Source organism: Hirundo rustica, chromosome 12 (genome assembly GCF_015227805.2).
Source record: "Hirundo rustica isolate bHirRus1 chromosome 12, bHirRus1.pri.v3, whole genome shotgun sequence".
Lineage (NCBI taxonomy): Eukaryota > Metazoa > Chordata > Aves > Passeriformes > Hirundinidae > Hirundo > Hirundo rustica.
In genome coordinates this window covers 17,186,020-17,204,678 of record NC_053461.1, presented here as the reverse complement: position 1 = coordinate 17,204,678, position 18,659 = coordinate 17,186,020, and the positions used below count along the sequence as shown (strand labels likewise).

General features: G+C 48.9%; 1 protein-coding gene across 1 annotated transcript; it reads right to left on the bottom strand.

Moving 5' to 3' along the window:
- Window positions 1-10,327: 10,327 nt before the first annotated feature.
- GPR27 (G protein-coupled receptor 27) lies at window positions 10,328-12,358 on the bottom strand. The gene has a single exon (XM_040076609.2). The coding sequence runs from the start codon at window positions 12,348-12,350 to the stop codon at window positions 11,208-11,210; it is 1,143 nt and encodes a 380-aa protein (XP_039932543.1). The 5' UTR covers window positions 12,351-12,358; the 3' UTR covers window positions 10,328-11,207.
- Between the last annotated feature and the right edge of the window lie 6,301 nt (window positions 12,359-18,659).

Sequence of the window (18,659 nt, the reverse complement as noted above, 5' to 3'; positions counted from 1 at the left end):
ATGCTACGACTGGAAAAGTGAAGTCATCAATCTTTCAACAACCAGTGCTTTGCTACTGGTGGAGATGGGGGGGGTTGGAGAAGTGAGCACACTGCAAAAATTAGAGGAGAAACATCCCTGTGAGTTACCAGGTACCTTCTACTGGGCTCCACAATCTTCCTCGGGTGACAGAAAAGTATAACTGGATTAGTTACTGCCAGATCCTCATGGATTCTGCATATGTTAGGGAAATAAAAGTCTTGAGAGAGGTTGTATCTTCCTGGCTGAAGACAGCCCAGCTCCAGGCTCCTCACTCCACTGTCTCTGTATTTTGCCTCCCCCTTTGCAGGGGTGATGCTGCAGATGTGCAAGTGGTGACAGGAAAAAAAAAAAAAAGAAAAAAAGAAAAAAAAAAAGGACTGAAGTGTCACTAAAGGGTAATTTTACATCTGGTTTGCATTAATATGATCAGGTACAAAGTGCCTGTATTAGATCTGAAGTCTCAGAGGGGCTCAGCACTAACCCAAAGGGCTGGTGAAAGGCCAAGTCATTTCTTGAGATCAAAGTGACATGCCACTAGTGCAGAAATTCTCATAACCTGGATTTAAAACCAAACCCCAAGCCTGATTCTGTCATTGTCATGAAATAGGAGGGCTCCCAAACACCTTGAGCACCCACAAAGGCTGGGTTTGCAGAGGAGGAACACACTGGAACTGTGGGAGTTGCTTTTCATGTCTGTCCCTGTAAAATAAGCTCCATACCATGGACTTCAATTTACAAAAAATCGAGAAGAAAAATAGGAACAGTCCAGATGTGCCTGTGTCCCATCTCTTGCTCCATTTTTTTAAAATCAGAGCACAAAAAATGAACCACAGCAGGAAACAGTATCCCTGCACCTCATCTCCTGCTGGCATAATTCACCAGTGACTCCACTGAAGGCAGTAGCCCTGGTTTATATCATTGTGAAAGAGTGGACTGTTACACCTAAGGACTGCCAAACCGAAATCCTAGGAGAGTTTATCAGACAAGAGCAGAGCAACTTTGTGGTTGTAATTTGTGCCAATTAACTTGTGGGATTAAGCATTTATCTGGGTAATGAGAACAGCCCCAATTACACGAGTTCAAAGTTCGCACCATCTACAGCAGGTGGAAGCTGCTGTGTCCTGCAGACACTCCTGGACAGGGTATTTGGATATTTGGATGGTGCAGATTTGAGAGATGCATTATCCCATGCTTGTCCTTGAGGGGCTTCTCCACACCTTCCCTGCTGATGTAGGAGAGATAAAGGCAAACCTGCTCTGTCCTACATCCCCACTATATTCACTCGGCAATAATTATTACGATTCCCCTTTTAGTAATTTAATTTCCATTAATTGACATTCACAATGGAGGTTAGTTGATTTGAGAGAATCACTCTGGAAAGAAGATGAAGCTTTTGTATCCCCATTATTTCCTAAACTCTGCCCTAATCAATTATCTTTTCTCCCATCCTAGGGGAGATTTCCTCTCCCAAGCACACCTGCAAAGACCCTTTAATTTCTGTCTGCAGTGGAAGAGGCTGGGAGGGCACCCCTTACCTTTGCTTTGCACTGATAATAGACAAACCAGTGACCACAAGTCCTTGCAGGAGAAATCAGATGATAGCAGAACTTGTGCAGCCCTGGAACCTCCTTGGTGCCGGTGAAAAGCCTCATTCCCCATATTCACAGCTTGTGGAGAGAGAAGCTGGTTTAAGCACTTCTCTTTATTCACTGCACTTAGATCTGTGCCAGTGTGTGTTTTAACTTTATTAATATTGCAGTAATTTCATTATTAATAGAAACACGTGCATTAATTTTTAATACTGTATGAATATTGGTATTACAGAAATGCTATAGAATAATGTTGATATCCCACCACACTGGAGGCGTTTCCATGTTTATTGCCAGATCTTGGGTTAGCAGAGAGGCCTTGCAGGAAAGGGCACCACCACATACAACGAATTGCTGCCTTAATTTGATTACATGCTTATTAGCAAAGGGGAAGCAAGGTGTTTGGGGTTTGAGGGTGCACAGCTGGCTGAGCCAGCACACACCTGTGAGCCTGGGGGACTGCAGGGAAGGCTCTGCTGCTGAGCACCAACAACCCCAGCTGAAACTCAGCTTCATCTGCATCCTCCTGCCCACAATTCACCCCTGGGAAATTTTGCTGGCTATAAAAAAGGGTGTTACAAGTCTTTGAGGGAGGAGGTGGCAAGAAAGTGTGTTATCCTGGTTGTGTGGCAAGATGGGACTCAACTCTGCATGGGTCCGTATGGAAGAGATAGGTCAACCTAAGCAAATACTGGTTTTACAGAGGGAGATTAACTGGCTGAAGGTTATTGTGGTGTTTGAGAAGATAAGAGAGAATAATGCATGCCTCTATGGAGAACGCTTTAAGGTAAGAAAAGTGATTATTGTTGGTGTTGTTAATTTGTAGTGGTGTGGGTAACAGTAGTCTTGTGACCCCGAAGCTCTAGTACGTTTGAAGATCATATGACATTCCTTGTCAGGAGGTACTTTGCTAATTTTCCTCATCAGCACAATCCACCAAAGCAAAGGATGATACCAGCAAGTGTGACCTCAGCCTAAGGTTCTTGCCAGTGACTTCCCCCTGCCCCAGCAGCTCTGGGATTTGCTGTTTCTGTACAGATGGATTTTCAAAAGAAACAGAAGGTGCTAAGAATCCCTTGATTTAAACAAGATGTCTCAGGAATTTGATCTTGACAACGTGTAATGTGTTTTCCAGAAAGAATTAGAAAATTGCAAGAAGAGAATAGACTGTGCAAATGCATGAGAATTTTGGTGACAGCAAAATCAATGTGTCTTTCTCCGTCACAAAGATATGAAATGGCAAACCAGCAGGGGTACAGTTATTAGGCTGATCAATAATTCTGAGCACAGGAATGGAGATGAGTTTAATGCACATCAGCAAATCACCTGTGGCTTCTCAAGGAGAGGCTGGAGTGCAGGCAGAGCCAGCCCAGTGCAGTAGGACACATTGCAATGATTTGGCAGGGCAGGTTCTGCCTTGGAGGATGGTGGCAGCCTTTGGGTCACTCTGCCCAGTCATCAGGGCTGGGAAAGGCTGAAGCTGAGTAATCCTGCTGCACTGAAGGGGGGAGGATGGATGGCAGCTTGTTTTGTGACAAGGAGTACAATGCAGGGTGACAACAAAATGTGCAGGAGAGGAGGAAAGAGCAGTATAATGACAGAGGACAGGAATAAACCCCCTGTGGTAGGGGTTTCCCAAAAAATCTGAGTGTGAGCAACTTAGTGGGGCAAAAAATGAAGGCAGGCATGATGTGAAAAGGACAGAAAGTCTCCTCTGCAAAACCTGGGAAACTCTGTGTGTGTTATTTGTGTGCCAGGAGAGCCCAAAGCACCCCAGACTGATGCTCCATTGTACCGTGGCACCAGATATCAGTGTGTTACAGGTGTGTCCCTGTCCCCAGAAGTTTACAAACCTCACAGACTGTAGAAAAGCGTGTGTTTGTGCTGTACTCAACGTGAACCTGCATTGCTGCAGCCTGAGCTAGCCTGGGATGCAATTCTGTCCTTGCTCTGCATCCCAGCACATGGTACGGGCAGGATGGGGCCTGTGGAGCTCTGCTTGGGCAGTGTATCTCTTCCTGAGCTGGGAATTCCACCAGGTCTCCCAAGCTCTGGTGCCATGCCTCCGCCACAGCATCGTAACACACGGAGAGGATTAAATCTGCTTTTAAAGCATAATGTGGCTTTGTAAATCCCAAGGCAATAACGCAGCGCAGAAGCAGACTGAAAATATGGCCTGGTTCCAGCCCAGCAAGCAGGGCTGGATCTTCTTTATTTACTTTTTCTCCTGCACATGTGAGTGCACTCATGTCATTTCACGCAGAGATTTGTGGGCTCTTTCACCGCAAACAGGCAGATGTGGCTTTTGCTGTAAGGAGTCTGCAAACCAGCAAAGCTGATATTAATTCCAGGGGGTGTAGGATTCACCCTTTGTTTACTCCTCCAGGCTACATGGGAGCCCAGGCAGCAGAGCACAACTCTGACCTCTTTCATGGGATCAGAAGGGTCAGCTCAGGGAAAGGTGTCAGTGAGGCAGCTGCCAATATTCTCACTCTTTCCAAAAATTTTACTGCATCCTGTCAAATTAGTAGGTTTTTAATTTTTTCCTCCCCAGTTTCTTCTCTCACATGAATGAAACCTTGACAGAAAGGTCCCCCACCCCTTCAAATCCAACAGCAAAATTTCCTGACTGTGGTGGTGTCATAATTCCAGCTCCCTTCCCCACCCTTTCATTAAACTCTCCGAAGTCGCTAACAAACCTTCCACACATTGCAACAGAGCCTTCAACTATTTGGATTTGGTTTACACCAGCACTCAGGTTCAGACAAATATTGAACAAACAGTAAGAAAAGGTCTGTCTTGCTGAGCATTTAGGATCTTCTGAGGGGGGAAAATCATTGCCAAGCCCTCTGTCCACACTGGCAGCTCTGTTGGCAGGTCCTGCAGGGCCCAGTTTCTGCAGCCTCCCTTGTCACCCTTTGGTGATGCTCGGCCCAAACACATCCTTCTTTCCCTCATTCTTTCACATCACAGCTCCAGCTTTACCTCTGCCTGTGATGCCGCTGGTTCCTTGGCTCAGGTGCCCGTGCTCTCCCCCTGTGGTCACTACAGCTTGGCTGAACAATATTCCCTCTTCATCCGCCTTTGTCCACACCCAGACATCTCCTGGGGCTCTGCTGGACCCGGCTCCTGGGAGCAGCTCGGCCCTGTGGGCACCCAGAGGCAGTCTCTGTGCCCCAGGGCCACTGTGACCCTGTGACACCCAGGGGACTGTCCCCTCACTCTTGGCAGAGCACACTGAGGGACCTCCTGTGTAGAGTGAGCGTGCAAAGCCTAGAGAGAGAGGGAAAGGAAAAGGAAAAAGCCCAGTTGATTTACTCGACTATCAAACTACTCCACGGTTTCCTTTCCAGCACCCTCCTGCAAGCACTCAGTGACAGATGGGGACAGATTGAGTGGTTCGATGCAGTGAGGTAATATTCCACTAAATCATTCCTCTTTCTCTCACTGTCAGAAAGCACCCAGACTTCAGCCCTTCCTCTGAATCTTCCTGTGTTTCCCTCTTTAATGACAAAGCCATTTTAGCTCTGCCTCTGCTAAAATTTTGGAGAGAAGCGAGCACTGCTGTTTACATGCTATGATAAAATGGGTGTTGTAAAACAGTTAGCAAAAGGAAGGAGCGAATCACCCAGAGACAGAGAGGGTCCTGGTGCTGTTTACTGGTGTTTCTGATTTCTTTTTCTTGCCTGTGTGCTGGGGCTGGGACCCTGGCTGGGCGGGCAGCAGGCTCCGGGCAGGTGTGCCGTGGGCAGGCGTGCAGGCTCACACTGAGATTCACAGATGGAAGATCCTTTTTTTTTTTTTTTTTCCCTCTGGGTGATTTGTTCCAATGGTTAATCATCCTCATACAAACATAGGGGGTTTTTTGATTTTTTTTTTTTTTTTTAAATGACATTCCAGTAAATAACATTCAGAAACTTTGGGATGGGCTTTCTCTCCACCGGGCAAGCTCTTGATTTCTGCCTACTCTACGAATGCCACGACGACTGCCTAAAATTAGCTGTGACTTCACAGCTTCCCTGTGCCCTTGCAAGACTAGCTTTGAACTTGAAAGCCTCCTACACAAAGTGCTTTGTGCTGTCAACCTGGTCACGGCAGACGAGAAAAATGTGGCACTGAAGACAGTGGTCTTCCAATAAATACATCCACAGCACAGCCATGCATGACTCGAGATGAAAGACAGAGTGCAAGTGCTGAGGTCATTAAACATTAATAGAAATACAGAAATGCAACAGCTTGCATGAAAGGCTGAGCTTGACTTTAAAGTGATGAAAGCTTGTGTAGTCAGTGATTGTTCACCCGTGATAATGCTCTCGCCATCAGCGGTTCTCTGCGTTAGAAAGGTGAATAACTAATCATTCTTGGGATAGAGCATCGAGGTGTGGGGCAGCTAATGACTGGTACCAAGTGAAAGTAAGCTCGGAGATGCTCAGCATCAGCAGCTCCAGGGAAAGTCAGAGTGCCATAGATGTCAAGTTTGAAAATCAGCTCTGGGTCACCAGTTCTTCAAGTGATGGATGAGTAAGGATTTACCCCACACAAGTCCTTCAGGAATGGCATGGCATCAGAAGTCACCAGCATAAAAGGAGGTTTGGGGTGAGATATCCATAGGCAGAGACCCAACCCAGCATGACTTGGCATCAGCTTTTAGGAGACCATCTTCATGGATGGTCCTTCTCGGATGGCTGCATTTCTTCAACATCTCATATTTTTTAATATTCTGAAGCATAAGAACATCATAGCATGGGAAATGCTTCCTGGTTCCTATCACAATAGAGTTAATTATAGCCCATGCAGTGTTTTGAGCAACTACGAAGGAAGCTGTGCTAAAAATGATGACTTTAGGAAAACTCTATTAGAAAACAGCCCTCCTGCCATGTTTCTAATTTTTTTTATTAGCAGCATAACTATCTAATAAGGTTTCTGGAGTATTCTGATACTGTGTGGAATGATCCAATCTGCAGCCCGAGGTAATGAAGTGATACTTAGCATTGCATTCTGCCAATATGTGTCTCCTACTCTGTCTGGAGCTACTTCCCTCAGGGAGATTTGTTGGCAATTCTGAGCAAGTGCAGGTGCCTCCAAAGAGCGAGGTGAGTGTGCTTAACCATGTGGGGTGAGTGGCAGAGGTCCAGCCACATCCCCTTCCGGGAAGAGAGGGAAAATGCCAGCTTTGCTCTCCTCTGAGCTCCGCAGAGTGTGTCCCGGGGCAGTCCCACAGCATATGGCAGAGCAGCCTTCTGAAGATGTAGCTGTACCACATCCAGGTAGAGCCTCAGGAAAGAACTGTTGTTATCAGACTAAGCCAAATCCCTGCCCTTTTCCTCGAGGCTACTGGCTTCACACCATTTTTGGAGGCAGACCTGGTATTGGAAAGGCGAATGATGACAGCTTGTGGGCTATGCATCCCCTGCTCATCCTCCACCTCTAGCATGACCACTGAATGAGACCTTTACCCAACAATGTAATTTGGCTGAGGCCAAATGTTTCAGCTCCTTTCCTAGCCAACCCTTTCCAAATCTAAGAGCAGAGCTACAAGCACCCCAGAGTACTGCAGGCACTGAGTGCTGCAAATCAGAGATCATCGTAGCTGCTAACTGGGATTTCAGGCCAGTGTCATTTTCCAAGCTGGCCTGACATTTAAGTCTGTACTAAAAACCTCTGCTGACTGCAAGATTTTGACGGGAAACGCCTGTAAGGAATGTGTTAAATACCTGGTGAGTGAGCGAAGAGGCCAGCAGCAATCAAGATTTTTCTGGAGCAGCTCTCAGCACAACTGCAATCCCTCACCACAGATATGCAGAAGCAGCATGCTGTGACCTCTGAGCCAGACTGTGAAGAATCTCTGGGGGGGATGATATTGGTATTTCCTGTGGTGCTCAGCACTTGTGGTGCCCAGACTATGGGAAACTACCATGCAGCTGCCTGGAGGGGTGGGGAGAAGACTGAACGTACATTCTGGTGAAGCATAGGTCGATGTAAGAGCTGGGAGAGCCCCGCTGCTGTGCAGCCCACCAAACCTTCTGAGTACTTTGTGTTTTGGTCAGTGGGGATGGGGAGAGGGGTTCAAACCATCTGAGTTTTTGTAAGAGAGCCCAGGACTTGTACAAGCAGCAACAGCTTCTCATGTGGGAGCAATTATTAACACCCAGCTCTCACTGAGTCTCAGCCATTGGCACTTCTGAGTGACACCAAAAGCGCTCTGGTTTTTGTGGGATGGAGGATTTACAGCCACACTTTGCAGTCCCAACAGCAGCAACCATCTCTTCCTGTGCTCGTTCCATTCACCCCAACATAATTTCCCTCTTTTTTTTTTTTTTTTTTTTTTCCTTTCCAGAGCAGGTTTTCATCCTCCCTGACACCCCTGCTCTGATCTTGGTCAAAGTATTTGATCTCTGTGACCCACTTTCCCCATATGCAGACTATAGGTTGCTATGAGAGCATGTGAAGGCTGTGCTTAGGAAGTGTTTTCGGTTTTGTGTGTTTTCTTTGGTTTTGTTTTTTTCTCCCAACTTTCTTATATTTTCTCAGATTTCAGAAGGACTATTTTTCCTCTGGTGTTTCTCCAGCCCTTTCTGGTTTTCCTCGCTTTCTTGGTGCACTCTAAGTCAGCAAAGTGATGTTTGTTGGTGTGCTGGCACTGAATACTCTTTAATTTTCTGCCATGTCCTTGATATTTAGTTTTACACCTTTTGGAATTAAGCCCTATTGTACAACACCCATCTAAACCCTGAATTAAAGCAACTGGAGTTCCTTCTCTTTTGTACTACCACAGCCAGGATCATAATCTGACTGACACCACAAGTACCTAAAATATAAAATTAACTTCCAACAGCAGTGATTTTGCCCTCAGAGCATATCAGGAGTCCTGAGACAGCCCTGGAAGTGTGTGCAAGCAAAAGGCATGGTACACAGGTAATTTTTTGCTGGGTCTGGCTGCCACTGATGGGGGATAGCAAAGCACCTGTTCTCTTCAGCAGGTAAGAACCAACTCACCCATCTCAGGAGGGCATCACTGAGCCAGGGGATGCCTCTGCACAGAGCCTGGCATTCAATACAGCTGCACTGCTTGATAAGCCAAGCCTAAATAAAACCATCAGGTCACCCAAAGGTGAGTCTTCATCCCCCGCATATAGGACTGACTCTACAACTTGTGCTCATTTTGTCTAGAAGTGAAAAATCTGGTCCTTGCAGCTTTTAAGGAGGTTTTAAAATAACTATTTTCCCATCTCTGTCGCTTAAATAGAATCATAACCATACTACTTATAGCCCGGAAAGAGAGAGAGGATGCCAAAATATCAGACATTTTTAATAGAGTAAAGAGAAAGAAAATATTGGCTTGGTTACCAGCAGAATTAGGGAAAAGATGGAAAGATCTGAGTTACAGATCACAGTTCTACGCCCCTACTATGCAGGCAGCTTCTGAGGGAAATATGAGAAAAGTTCCGAAAGTTGGAACCCTGCAGAAAATGTCTAAAAGTAAATCAGAGGTATGAGGTATACTTGGAACACAATTCCCAGTAACAGCATCCGTGCCTTGCCCCACAGTCTTTGTAACACAGCTCTACCCCATTGCTGTCCAAGACTCACTAAGCCACTATCTCATTTTCCAGCCTGAAAACACAGTTAGCACTGATAACCAGCTGCTGCTGTGATCTCCAGTACGTAATTGCTTTCCTTCTGTACCCAGGTGCATTTTCAAAATGCTTTAGAAATTAAGTCTCCCTTTGTTTTAAAGATACCCCATCCATGGTCATATTTCTTAGCCCAGTTCTGGCAGCATTGATGCTGCAACTGTGCCAAAAAAATTCAAATTACAACGTTCTCCTTATGCACTGCAGGAAATGCTGCCTTTCTGCTGTCTAAATCCCAGCTGGGGAGGGAAAACAAGACTTAAACCAAACCAGGAGTCCCACCTCATTGAATTCCCTGCCTCAATCTGAAGCTGCTACCTTTTCCCTCTTCTGATCTGCCATGTCTCTTGTGCTCCCTTCAGAGTGCAGAACAACATTTCCCAGTTGATGTCTACCAGTTTTGGACTACTCTCTACAGGAATACTCAGCAGATGTGAATTTCTTCACGTAAACTGAGGTTTGTACCCCTGCTATTTTGTGTGACACTTGCTCCAGCACACGTTTGTTAAATGTTACATGATCCATCAGAAATGGAAGCGCCTCAGGGACAGCTTCCTCTGAGATAGCTAAGAAGTTGTGCCAGGATCCTGCCATCAGGTTACCGGGTTAAAACACATTCAGAGACAGCTTTGTAGAACAACTGAGCAGGTTAAAATGCCATGCTTAATAAAGGTAAGCTTCCTATTAAGAATATAATTTATAAATGATGATGGTATTGACCAAGCCACAGCGTTAAAAAACTGCCTTGCCAACTAAAATTAGCCATCCACGATTACACACTCTTTCCTATCATTAATGGAGGAGCAATTAGCTACAAGAGAAATTTGGTTCCAGCAGACACAAAGAATTGTGCTATTTAAACCTGTTGCCCATCATGAATTTAAGTCTTCTTAAAAATAGCTTCAGTCACTTTTATTGGTATAAACACCTAAATTGAGATCTAACAGCAAATAAGGATTGTGCTTGTCCATAATAACCTTAGCTGTGAAATCTACTCAGACACAAGACATACAACCTTCCACATACACAAGTTATTTGTCAGCAAAGCAGAATGCTGCCATTCTGAAACAATTACATACAGTAAAGGTTTTCAAGATTTTATTAAAGAAAACAGTCAAAATGTACAAGTATTACCCAGGTTTGTAGATAACTTCCTATAAAGGCAGTAAAATATGAATTTTCAATCTAGGTTTTAAAAACTGCTATAGTTGCTTATTTTTAAAGTTGGTATTTTAAAATCACGTTTCACAAATAGTTCTGAAATATTACCAAATGAATAGTGCAACAAGAAAAATTGAAATTAGTTCTACACTGTTTGCATGTCAAGCAAAAGTTATAACTAACTGCTTCAAATACTCAAACCATTTGAGAATGAATGAACCCAACAGCTCCCACCAAAACTGACTTTTGACCACATTAGGAACGTCCTCTTCGTGTTCTTCACTTAAAATCAAATAATAATAAAACAACACCTCTTGAGGTCATCAAAAATAACTTTAGTATAAAATTGTCTTGGCCCTTATCAAATATTACATGAGTAAAATTGTTAAGCCTTTATCAAAACAGACAGGAATAGGGAAACAAAAAAAAAATGTCATGGCCTTAATCCGTATCTGTTGGAATCGTGTTTAGAAACGTTAGAAGCAAGACTGGAAACTCGGAGCCCTGTTTTGTTTTTAAAAACCACACAATCACAAAGGAAAAAAAAAAAACCCAGCTTCTTACTGCCTAAGGTTTAGGGGTGTTCTGCTCAAGTACCTGTTCCCATAGACAGCAACCTGTTATGTTCTGAAGAGAGCATACGCAAAATATAGAAAAATAAATAAAATAGCTTCTTACAGCCTAAGGTTTGGGTGCTGGGTGGCAGTTAATATGTCCCCCACAGGTCACACTCTCTTGAGCTCATATGCAGAAACATGGAAACTGATATCCATCTTTCTTTTTTAGGAAGAGAAAAGCCCCCCTACATCCCAAAGCTCTTGAGATCGCAAAGGATGGTGCCCTGGGTGCTCTGGATGCTTTGGCAGCACGGGAAGTGGGCTCGGAGACAGACCCTGAGCTCCTTGTTGAAGATGAAGCACAGGATCGGGTTGACCCCTGCCTGGGCAAACGTCATCCAGACGGAGGTGGTCAGGTACACCTGGGGGATGGAGCTGGCCTTAATGAAGACCCGCAGGTAGCAGGCCACAATGTAGGGGGACCAGAGCAGCAGGAAGAGCAAGGTGATCATGTAGAACATCTTGCAGAGCCTTTTCTCCATCTTAAACTCCTCCAGCACCAGCAGCCTCTTGATCTGGCTGTGGGTGGCCTGCCTTATGCCCACGAGGGTGGGCGGCGTGGGCCCCCTGCCAAAGCCAGCCGTCCAGTTCGCAGCCGCTTGGCCGGTGGCTCCCGGCCCGTGGAAGGTCCAGTTCTGGCTGATGGCCGGTACCAGCTGGGCCGGCTTCATCTTGCGGTGGCCGTGGATGAAGAAGAGCAGCTTGATGTAGACCAGGTGGGTGGCGGCGATGACGGCCGCCAGCATGAGCATGAAGCCCAGCGTGTCGTTGGCCTTGACGTAGCGGTGCTCGAAGATGCACTGTTCCTCCTCCCGGATGAACTTGTAGGTGCCCACGTCAAAGACGGGGGGAAAGGCCATGGCCATGGAGAGGGTCCACACCATGCACACCACAGCCAGGCAGGTCCAGCCCGTCATGCGCTTGGCGTAGAAGCGGTGGTGGGCGATGGCCATGTAGCGCGTGACCCCCACGCAGAAGAGCAGGAAGGCGGCGTGGAAGCAGAAGAGCACGGCCAGGAAGGCCAGCACCTTGCAGCTGAGGGGCCCGTGGGGCCAGGCGGCCCCGCTGCGCACCGACAGCATGACGAAGGGGAAGCAGGCGAGCGAGCGGAGCCCGTCGGCCAGGCAGAGGTCCAGCAGCAGGTAGTAGGGCGCGCGGTGCAGGTGCCGGTCCTTGAGGATGAGCCAGGCGAAGAGCACGTTGCCGGCCAGGCTGACGCAGAGGATCAGCCCCAGCGTGGCGAGCTTCAGCCCGGATGCGCTCAGCAGGCCGCCGGCGCTGGGCAGGTGCGGGCTGCTGCTGCTCCCCAGCTCGCTGCTGTTCGCCATCGGGTCCTTCCTCCTCCTCCTCCTCCTCCTCTCCTCCTCCTCCGCGCGGGCAGGGCCGGGGGGCTCAGCGCCGCGGCAGCGCGCCGGGGCCGAGGGCCGCGCCGCCCGGCGCCCCCATGCCCGCAGCCGCCGCCGCGCTGCCGCCGCCGCCCCGGGCGCCCCGGCGAGGCGGGGCGCTGCCGCCGCGCTCCCCGCGGGCCATGCGGCTCCCGCGCCCGCGCTAGCTCCGCGCCCGCCGCCGCCGCCGCCCCGGGGGCATCGGGGATGCGCTGGGGGGGAAGGAGGGGAGCGCAGCGGAGCCTCCCCTTACCGCCGGCAGCCGCTCCTCCGCGCCGGGAGAGGGGCCGGACGAGCCTGCGCACAGCGGCGGCGGCGGCTCTGCCCAGCTCCCGCCGAGGACAATGGGGTAAATCCCCCCTCCCTCTCTCCCTCTTTTTTTTTTTTCCTTTCCCTCCTCCTCCTGCCGCTCCTCCGTCCCTCCGCCCACGCCTCCGCCCCCCGCGCAGCCCGGCCCCTGCGGAGCGCGGGGCTGAGCCAGGCGCGCAGCGGCGCGGAGCGGCGCGGAGGTCCCGCTGCCGCAGCGGGGATGGAGCCGGGCTGGGCTGGGCGGAGCCGCCCGCAGCCGGACCCTCGGCCCCCGCCCTTCTCCCGCCGGGGGCGAGTGCCGGGATGGGGCTCGGGGTGAGCGGTGATGTGCGGTGGGGTGCGGTGAGGTGTTCGGCCCCAGCGGGTGCGGCAGGGATCCCCTGCATCCCCCTCCGGAGGAGCAGGGGAGCGTGATGCCGTTCACAGCTGATGGAGACAATGTATCTGGGCTGAGACAGGTGTGTATGTGCCCATATACACACCTACCGGCACCTATGGCGTGTGAATCGGTTCGGTATAGCCACGCATTAGTGATACACCCGTGTCACCGTCCCCAGTGTGCTTCTGCTAGATTTGGCCGTCCTAAATGGCCCTTTAACTTCCTGCTCGCAGGCAAGTCCAGCAGCACCTGTTGCAGTGCAGCATCCGGGTGTGCTGTCCCTTGCTGGGCAGGGGAAGCTTGCAGCAAGCTTACAGGGCAAACGTTTCAGTGTGAACATTAAGGAAGAAGTGCCTCTGCAAGTCAGGAGCCTGACGTTCGGGTTCCTAGTGGAACCTGGCATTTGGGGTCCGACTGGGGTTCTTAAGAAGGTCAAACAGGATGCTCTCCATGTTTCTGCATTGTTCAGGGGCTTACTAGCTCCCAGGCTCTGTTACCCAGGACCCACAGAGGGCTGGGCAGGTTTTGTGAGCTGGATAGATGATGTTTGACCTGACTAGCACAAAGCACCTGCTGATGCACCTGTGCCGTTGGTGCAGGTTTATAATGGGCAGTTTAATGTAGGCCAGTGAGACGCAGAGCCTTGTCCTCTCTCCCACTTTGCCATCCTTGTGTATGTAGGGCAAGGCCTCTCTGCGTGCCTTTTAAGGCACGCACCAACGCACGGCCCTGGGCTCACTGGAGATGCTAATGCAATTATCGTACTATTACTGAGTTTCCTTCGTGGCCTCTTGTGAAGGACACGTCTGAAATCCTTTTTGAGCATTCTATTAAAAGCTATCAGTAAATTCAGCGTTATTCCAGAAACTGTAGCAATTAAATCATCTGCATCGGCCCCAAAAGCGAAGGTTGATGGAGCATCTTTCGAGCACGGATCTTTCTGGCTGGTTTCGGAAAGTCTCTCTGCACGTAGTGGGGACCAGGCTCTGACCCTGACGTGCCACCAGACGTCCAGAGTAGCTCTGCTGAACTCCTGGCATTTTAACAGTGGTGAACCAAAGCCAGACTTTGGCCCAAAGATGTGTCGAGAGCAATCTGTATCACACAGAACTTCATTTGCCCCGGATCTGGTTTGTGTCCGTTTTTTATTTATTGCAGTGTTAGGAGACCAAAGAAATCCTGTGAGGGGGGGAAAAAATAGGTGGTAGATAATTGAGGCTGTTTTTTGCTTCCTACCAGTGCATCTGAGCTGTTTTCAGTTGTTAGGTTTCTCATTTGCACCGAAGTTTTACTGTGACAGGGAATTGCCCACGGGTTGTTCAGTGCTTTGTGCAATTTTCCAGGCGGTTCTCACATTCATGCAGTGACTCGAGTGCCGGGTTCGCCGTGTCCCCTCGGCAGCCCTGGCACTTCTGTCGGGAGCGGTGTCTTTGTGGAGGAGCCGGGACATGGCGTGTGTCACTGGCCCCCGGTGCAGCACAGGAGCAGGCTGTGCCAAGGCAGGCTGCCAGGAGCCGACGTGCCTTGCCAAACAAGAGTACGAGGATCGATTGTCCTTGGGGGCATGTGGCTTTTCAGAGGAGCGGAGGAGCCCTTATGGCCCGCGTTAGCTCTGTGGTCTCTGCCCTCAAGTGAACAAAAGGGAATAACACACCTGCTTCCCTCCTCCGCTCCCGCGGGAAGGGTTTCTCTTCTCCCTGAACGCTCGCCAGCGCAGCTGAGCTGGCTCAGGAGCTGCCGTAATTCACTGCTATCTTGCCAGGCCAGCAGCAAATTGCTAGCTCATCTTTCTTCCACCTGTAGCAAGAAGGGAGCCGGCAGGGAATGGTGTTTCATCCATTTTCCCAGGGCTGCTTCCCTGATGAGGCTGTTATATAGTGCTATAGGAGGTGTGAGCCTAGAATTTGGCTGACTGAGAGATGTGACACTAAAGGGACAGCCAGAAGGAATGAAGAAAATAAGGGGCAGGCAGGGGGTTAAGTCTTTATATGAGCAGGCTTCTCGCCTCCCAGCATTAGACCCACCGGGATAACTCTGCCTGTTAGTTACACCCTGCCAGGAGAAGAGCCCTCCCTGCCCCACCTGGGTGACCCCATACAGGCAAGCCAACACCAATTCAGACTGCTCCATGTCTTGTTGCATCAGACTCATCAATTTCAAACAAGTTCTTCATCCAGACTCAGTCTCAGCTTGGACATTAGTGCCAGACTTACAGAATTTGACTAAAAGGCAGAAATAGGGTTATTTTGTAGCCCCTTTGCTGTTGCAGTGGTGCTCAAGGAGCACTTCCCACCTGCAGGGACTGCGGTGCCTGTGGAAGTGTCAACCACTGAGAGCCAAAAGGAGCAGCGGGGACTGCTGTATCCACGTGGCAATGCCTTCCTCTTCAGTGCTGCTTGGCTGTGCCAGGTGTCCAGCCCCAGCCAAGCAGGGACAGCTCTGTGCCTGGGTGTACCCCTGGACACTGAAACACAGAGCACCTGCCTCCAGTGCCTGGTGGGGGCTGGAAGCACCGTGTGTCCATTGATTTGGGCATAGCCAGACAAAAGCCAGACCCATCTCAACAGTCATGGGGAACGGGTAATTCCCAGAAATTGTAAGGAGAGTGTTAAGCTATTTTCCTTTTTCCCTTCAATCACTTTCACAAAACGAGTTTAATGAAGAGCTATTCTCTGCTTACAAAATGGTGCTGCACAAGCTAGATGGATTCCTCTGACCTTTCAGTGTGCTTTACTTGAATTGGCTGCCTCTTCATGTTCTCCTCTCACTGCCTTGAACGGGAAAGACAGCTGAAATAGGGATTCTTACAGCAAATACTGTGGCATATTGCCTTCTTTCTATCACTCATTGGTGTGCTTTCTAAATCCTTATCTATTTATTATTAGTGGTTTTATTTGTGTTCCTGTGGCTGGGAGCTCTGCATAAGGTTTCTGGAAAGAGAAGTGTCCTGTACAGCTGTAATAGTGTAGTAGAAATCATTGTTGTCCCTGGTGTGATGTAAGGGAAGAGGTAGGAAATGTCTGGACATGCCTGAAGGACAATCCCTGAGCTCCACCATGGCTGACACGCCACAGGGAAGCAGGACAGGTGAGAGCAGTCAGCCAAAGCAATTTTGCTGTCACAGATAATTCAGGCAAGGAAAAGTTTTCAGGCTTTGCTATCAAGGAGATGGAAAGGTCAGTCTCGAGCAAAAAGGCATAACAGAGGCTTGAGTTGGATCTGGCACAAAAAGATTAAAGGTCCTCCTTCCCAGCTTCCTGTAATTCCCAGAAAGCTCTCTGGATGACACTCATTATTTGTGTTATCTTTGCACCTATTGGAGTGAGTCAGGGACCAGGGTGCTGCACAAGCAAAACAAAAAGCTGTATTTTGCCAAGGAAACTTAAAATCCAACAGTGCAGCGGGAGAGAGAGCTGATGTGAACCTTAGAGAATGGGGAGAATGAGCAAACCCCGAGGTTGCAGCCTCGGGAATGGCATTGGCATAGCGGTGGCTATCAGTCATCCCTGGAAGGGGAGGAGGGAGCGTCAGGAGCTAATGAGGCAGGTTTGTGGGTGTTTACAAGGATCATGGTAATACTTTGTGGCAATGACAGAACAGAAGATGACACGTTAAGGTAATGTTTGGGCACTGGGGAATGTGAAAACAGTGTGAGAAGATTAAAATCTGTAAAATTTACAGTGCTACCCAAAATAACTACTCTGCACAGGAGCCATACTTGCCCTCTGTAACCAGGGCACAGCTATGGTACTTGCCAGAGAAATGAAGGCAGATTTAAACAAATGCTGGAAAATCTCCACCCTGCCTCTTGCTTGCTGAGGATCCAGATGTCAGGTTGGGAATGGGGCACTGCCATCAGGCTGGTAAGGTCATGGGCCACCAGAGCCGAGATCTGTGCTCAGCAAAATACTGCTGAAGGATTTTGGATGTGGCTTTGTTCCCATAATTATTAGCACAGCAATGCAAAATGCGCAGATGACACCAGAGTGGATGGGACTATTAATGTCACTGTTGAATGCTGATTTCCTGGATGGCAGCAGAGGATCTGCAGGGGAACAGTCACAGAGCTGCATCTCTGTGACAGAGAGGTATCTGACAGCTAGCGATCACATTTTTCAAGGGCTTATTCCTGGCTGTTTAATACTTCATATGCTCTCTTGGGGAGGGAGGAGGGAAGAACGGAGGAGTATATTTGGCACAGCAGGGAAGTGGACTCGGGTCTTTTCCATCCCTTAGTGCTGTGCTGTTGCAGGGGGAGAGAAAGCCTCCTTCCACAGCAGTACTAATCCTCCTCCACAGCAAGATGAACGTTTTGAACTTGAACAACTCCTCTCATTTTTCCCCCATGTGATTGTGAGTCAGGCTGAGCTTCTCTATTCTTCTCCATAATTGAGTAGGAGATTATTTTGACTGGAAATAACCAGACACAGGTATCATGGCTGTGAAAGCCTCCATGCGTGCCACTTGCTAAAAGTTCTGTAGCCTTCTGCAAAGGGACCTGGTCTTTAAAGACTTTGCTCAATGGAGAGGGAAGAAAAGCAGAGGGGAAGAATAGCTCCTTCCTGCTCACTTCTATCACTGTCTCTGCTAAGCTTAACCTGCTGAACTGTTGGTGACACACTGTTCTTCAGAAGCATCTCCTTTGTGGAAGACCTACCCTATGACACAGGGAATAGCTGCTGTGAGACAGGAAATATCCCTGACATGATGGCTTTCTACAGAGCTCGTGGCTGCTATACAGTCCCATGGGCATGCTGAAAATCCATTCCTTTAAAATCTCCCCAGGCACAGATTTTCCTGTCCTTCTCTTCCTGTATCCATAGTTGTCTTCCATAGGATGCAGGCCAGCTGCTTGGGTTGCATTCCCACCCCTCTGTCCCCGAGGCACTGAGTGATAGAGGAGTTCGAGCGAGAAGCAGAAGCAATGTGAGGCTGTGTCAGGGCACGTGGCTCTGCTGCTCTGGCAGAGGATGCTGCCAGCTGCAAGTTCTGGCTCTTGGTGGGTACCAGGGAGGCGGGTGCAGCCTTGTGGCAGGGCTGAGTTTTAGTTACACACACTCCTACCAGCAAAGCCAGGCACTAAGGAGCATTTCACAAGACCAGGCTTTCTCCAGTTTATACATACATGGGATTGCTTCAGGCTATTGAACCAGCCTGCTGCAGACTAGCCAAGCCCAGAAGTTTTATCTGTGCTCTAGCAAACTCAAGCCACTGCTGTTCTGCTTGTGCATCTAATGTCTCAGCTGCTTGGTGAAGACCTAATGAGCTTTTGGGGATACATGGGTGCTATAAACTCCTTAGGCCAGAGATAAGCAGCTTATTGCCTTTAGGAGCACTGCCAGCCCTTGGCTCAGCTGCTGTGGTGCTTCTCAGGCCCAAGTTCTGCATTAGCAGGAAGGGCTGTAAAGTCTTGAAATAATGTGTTCCTGATACATGTGCATGCTGCAGCCATCTCCACAGGGTGAGGTAAAACCAGGCAGTGGGACAAACAGACAACACCAGGCTTTACACACCGTTGTCACATCCCCCTGTGTGTGATTTCAACCCTCACAAGGCACATTCCC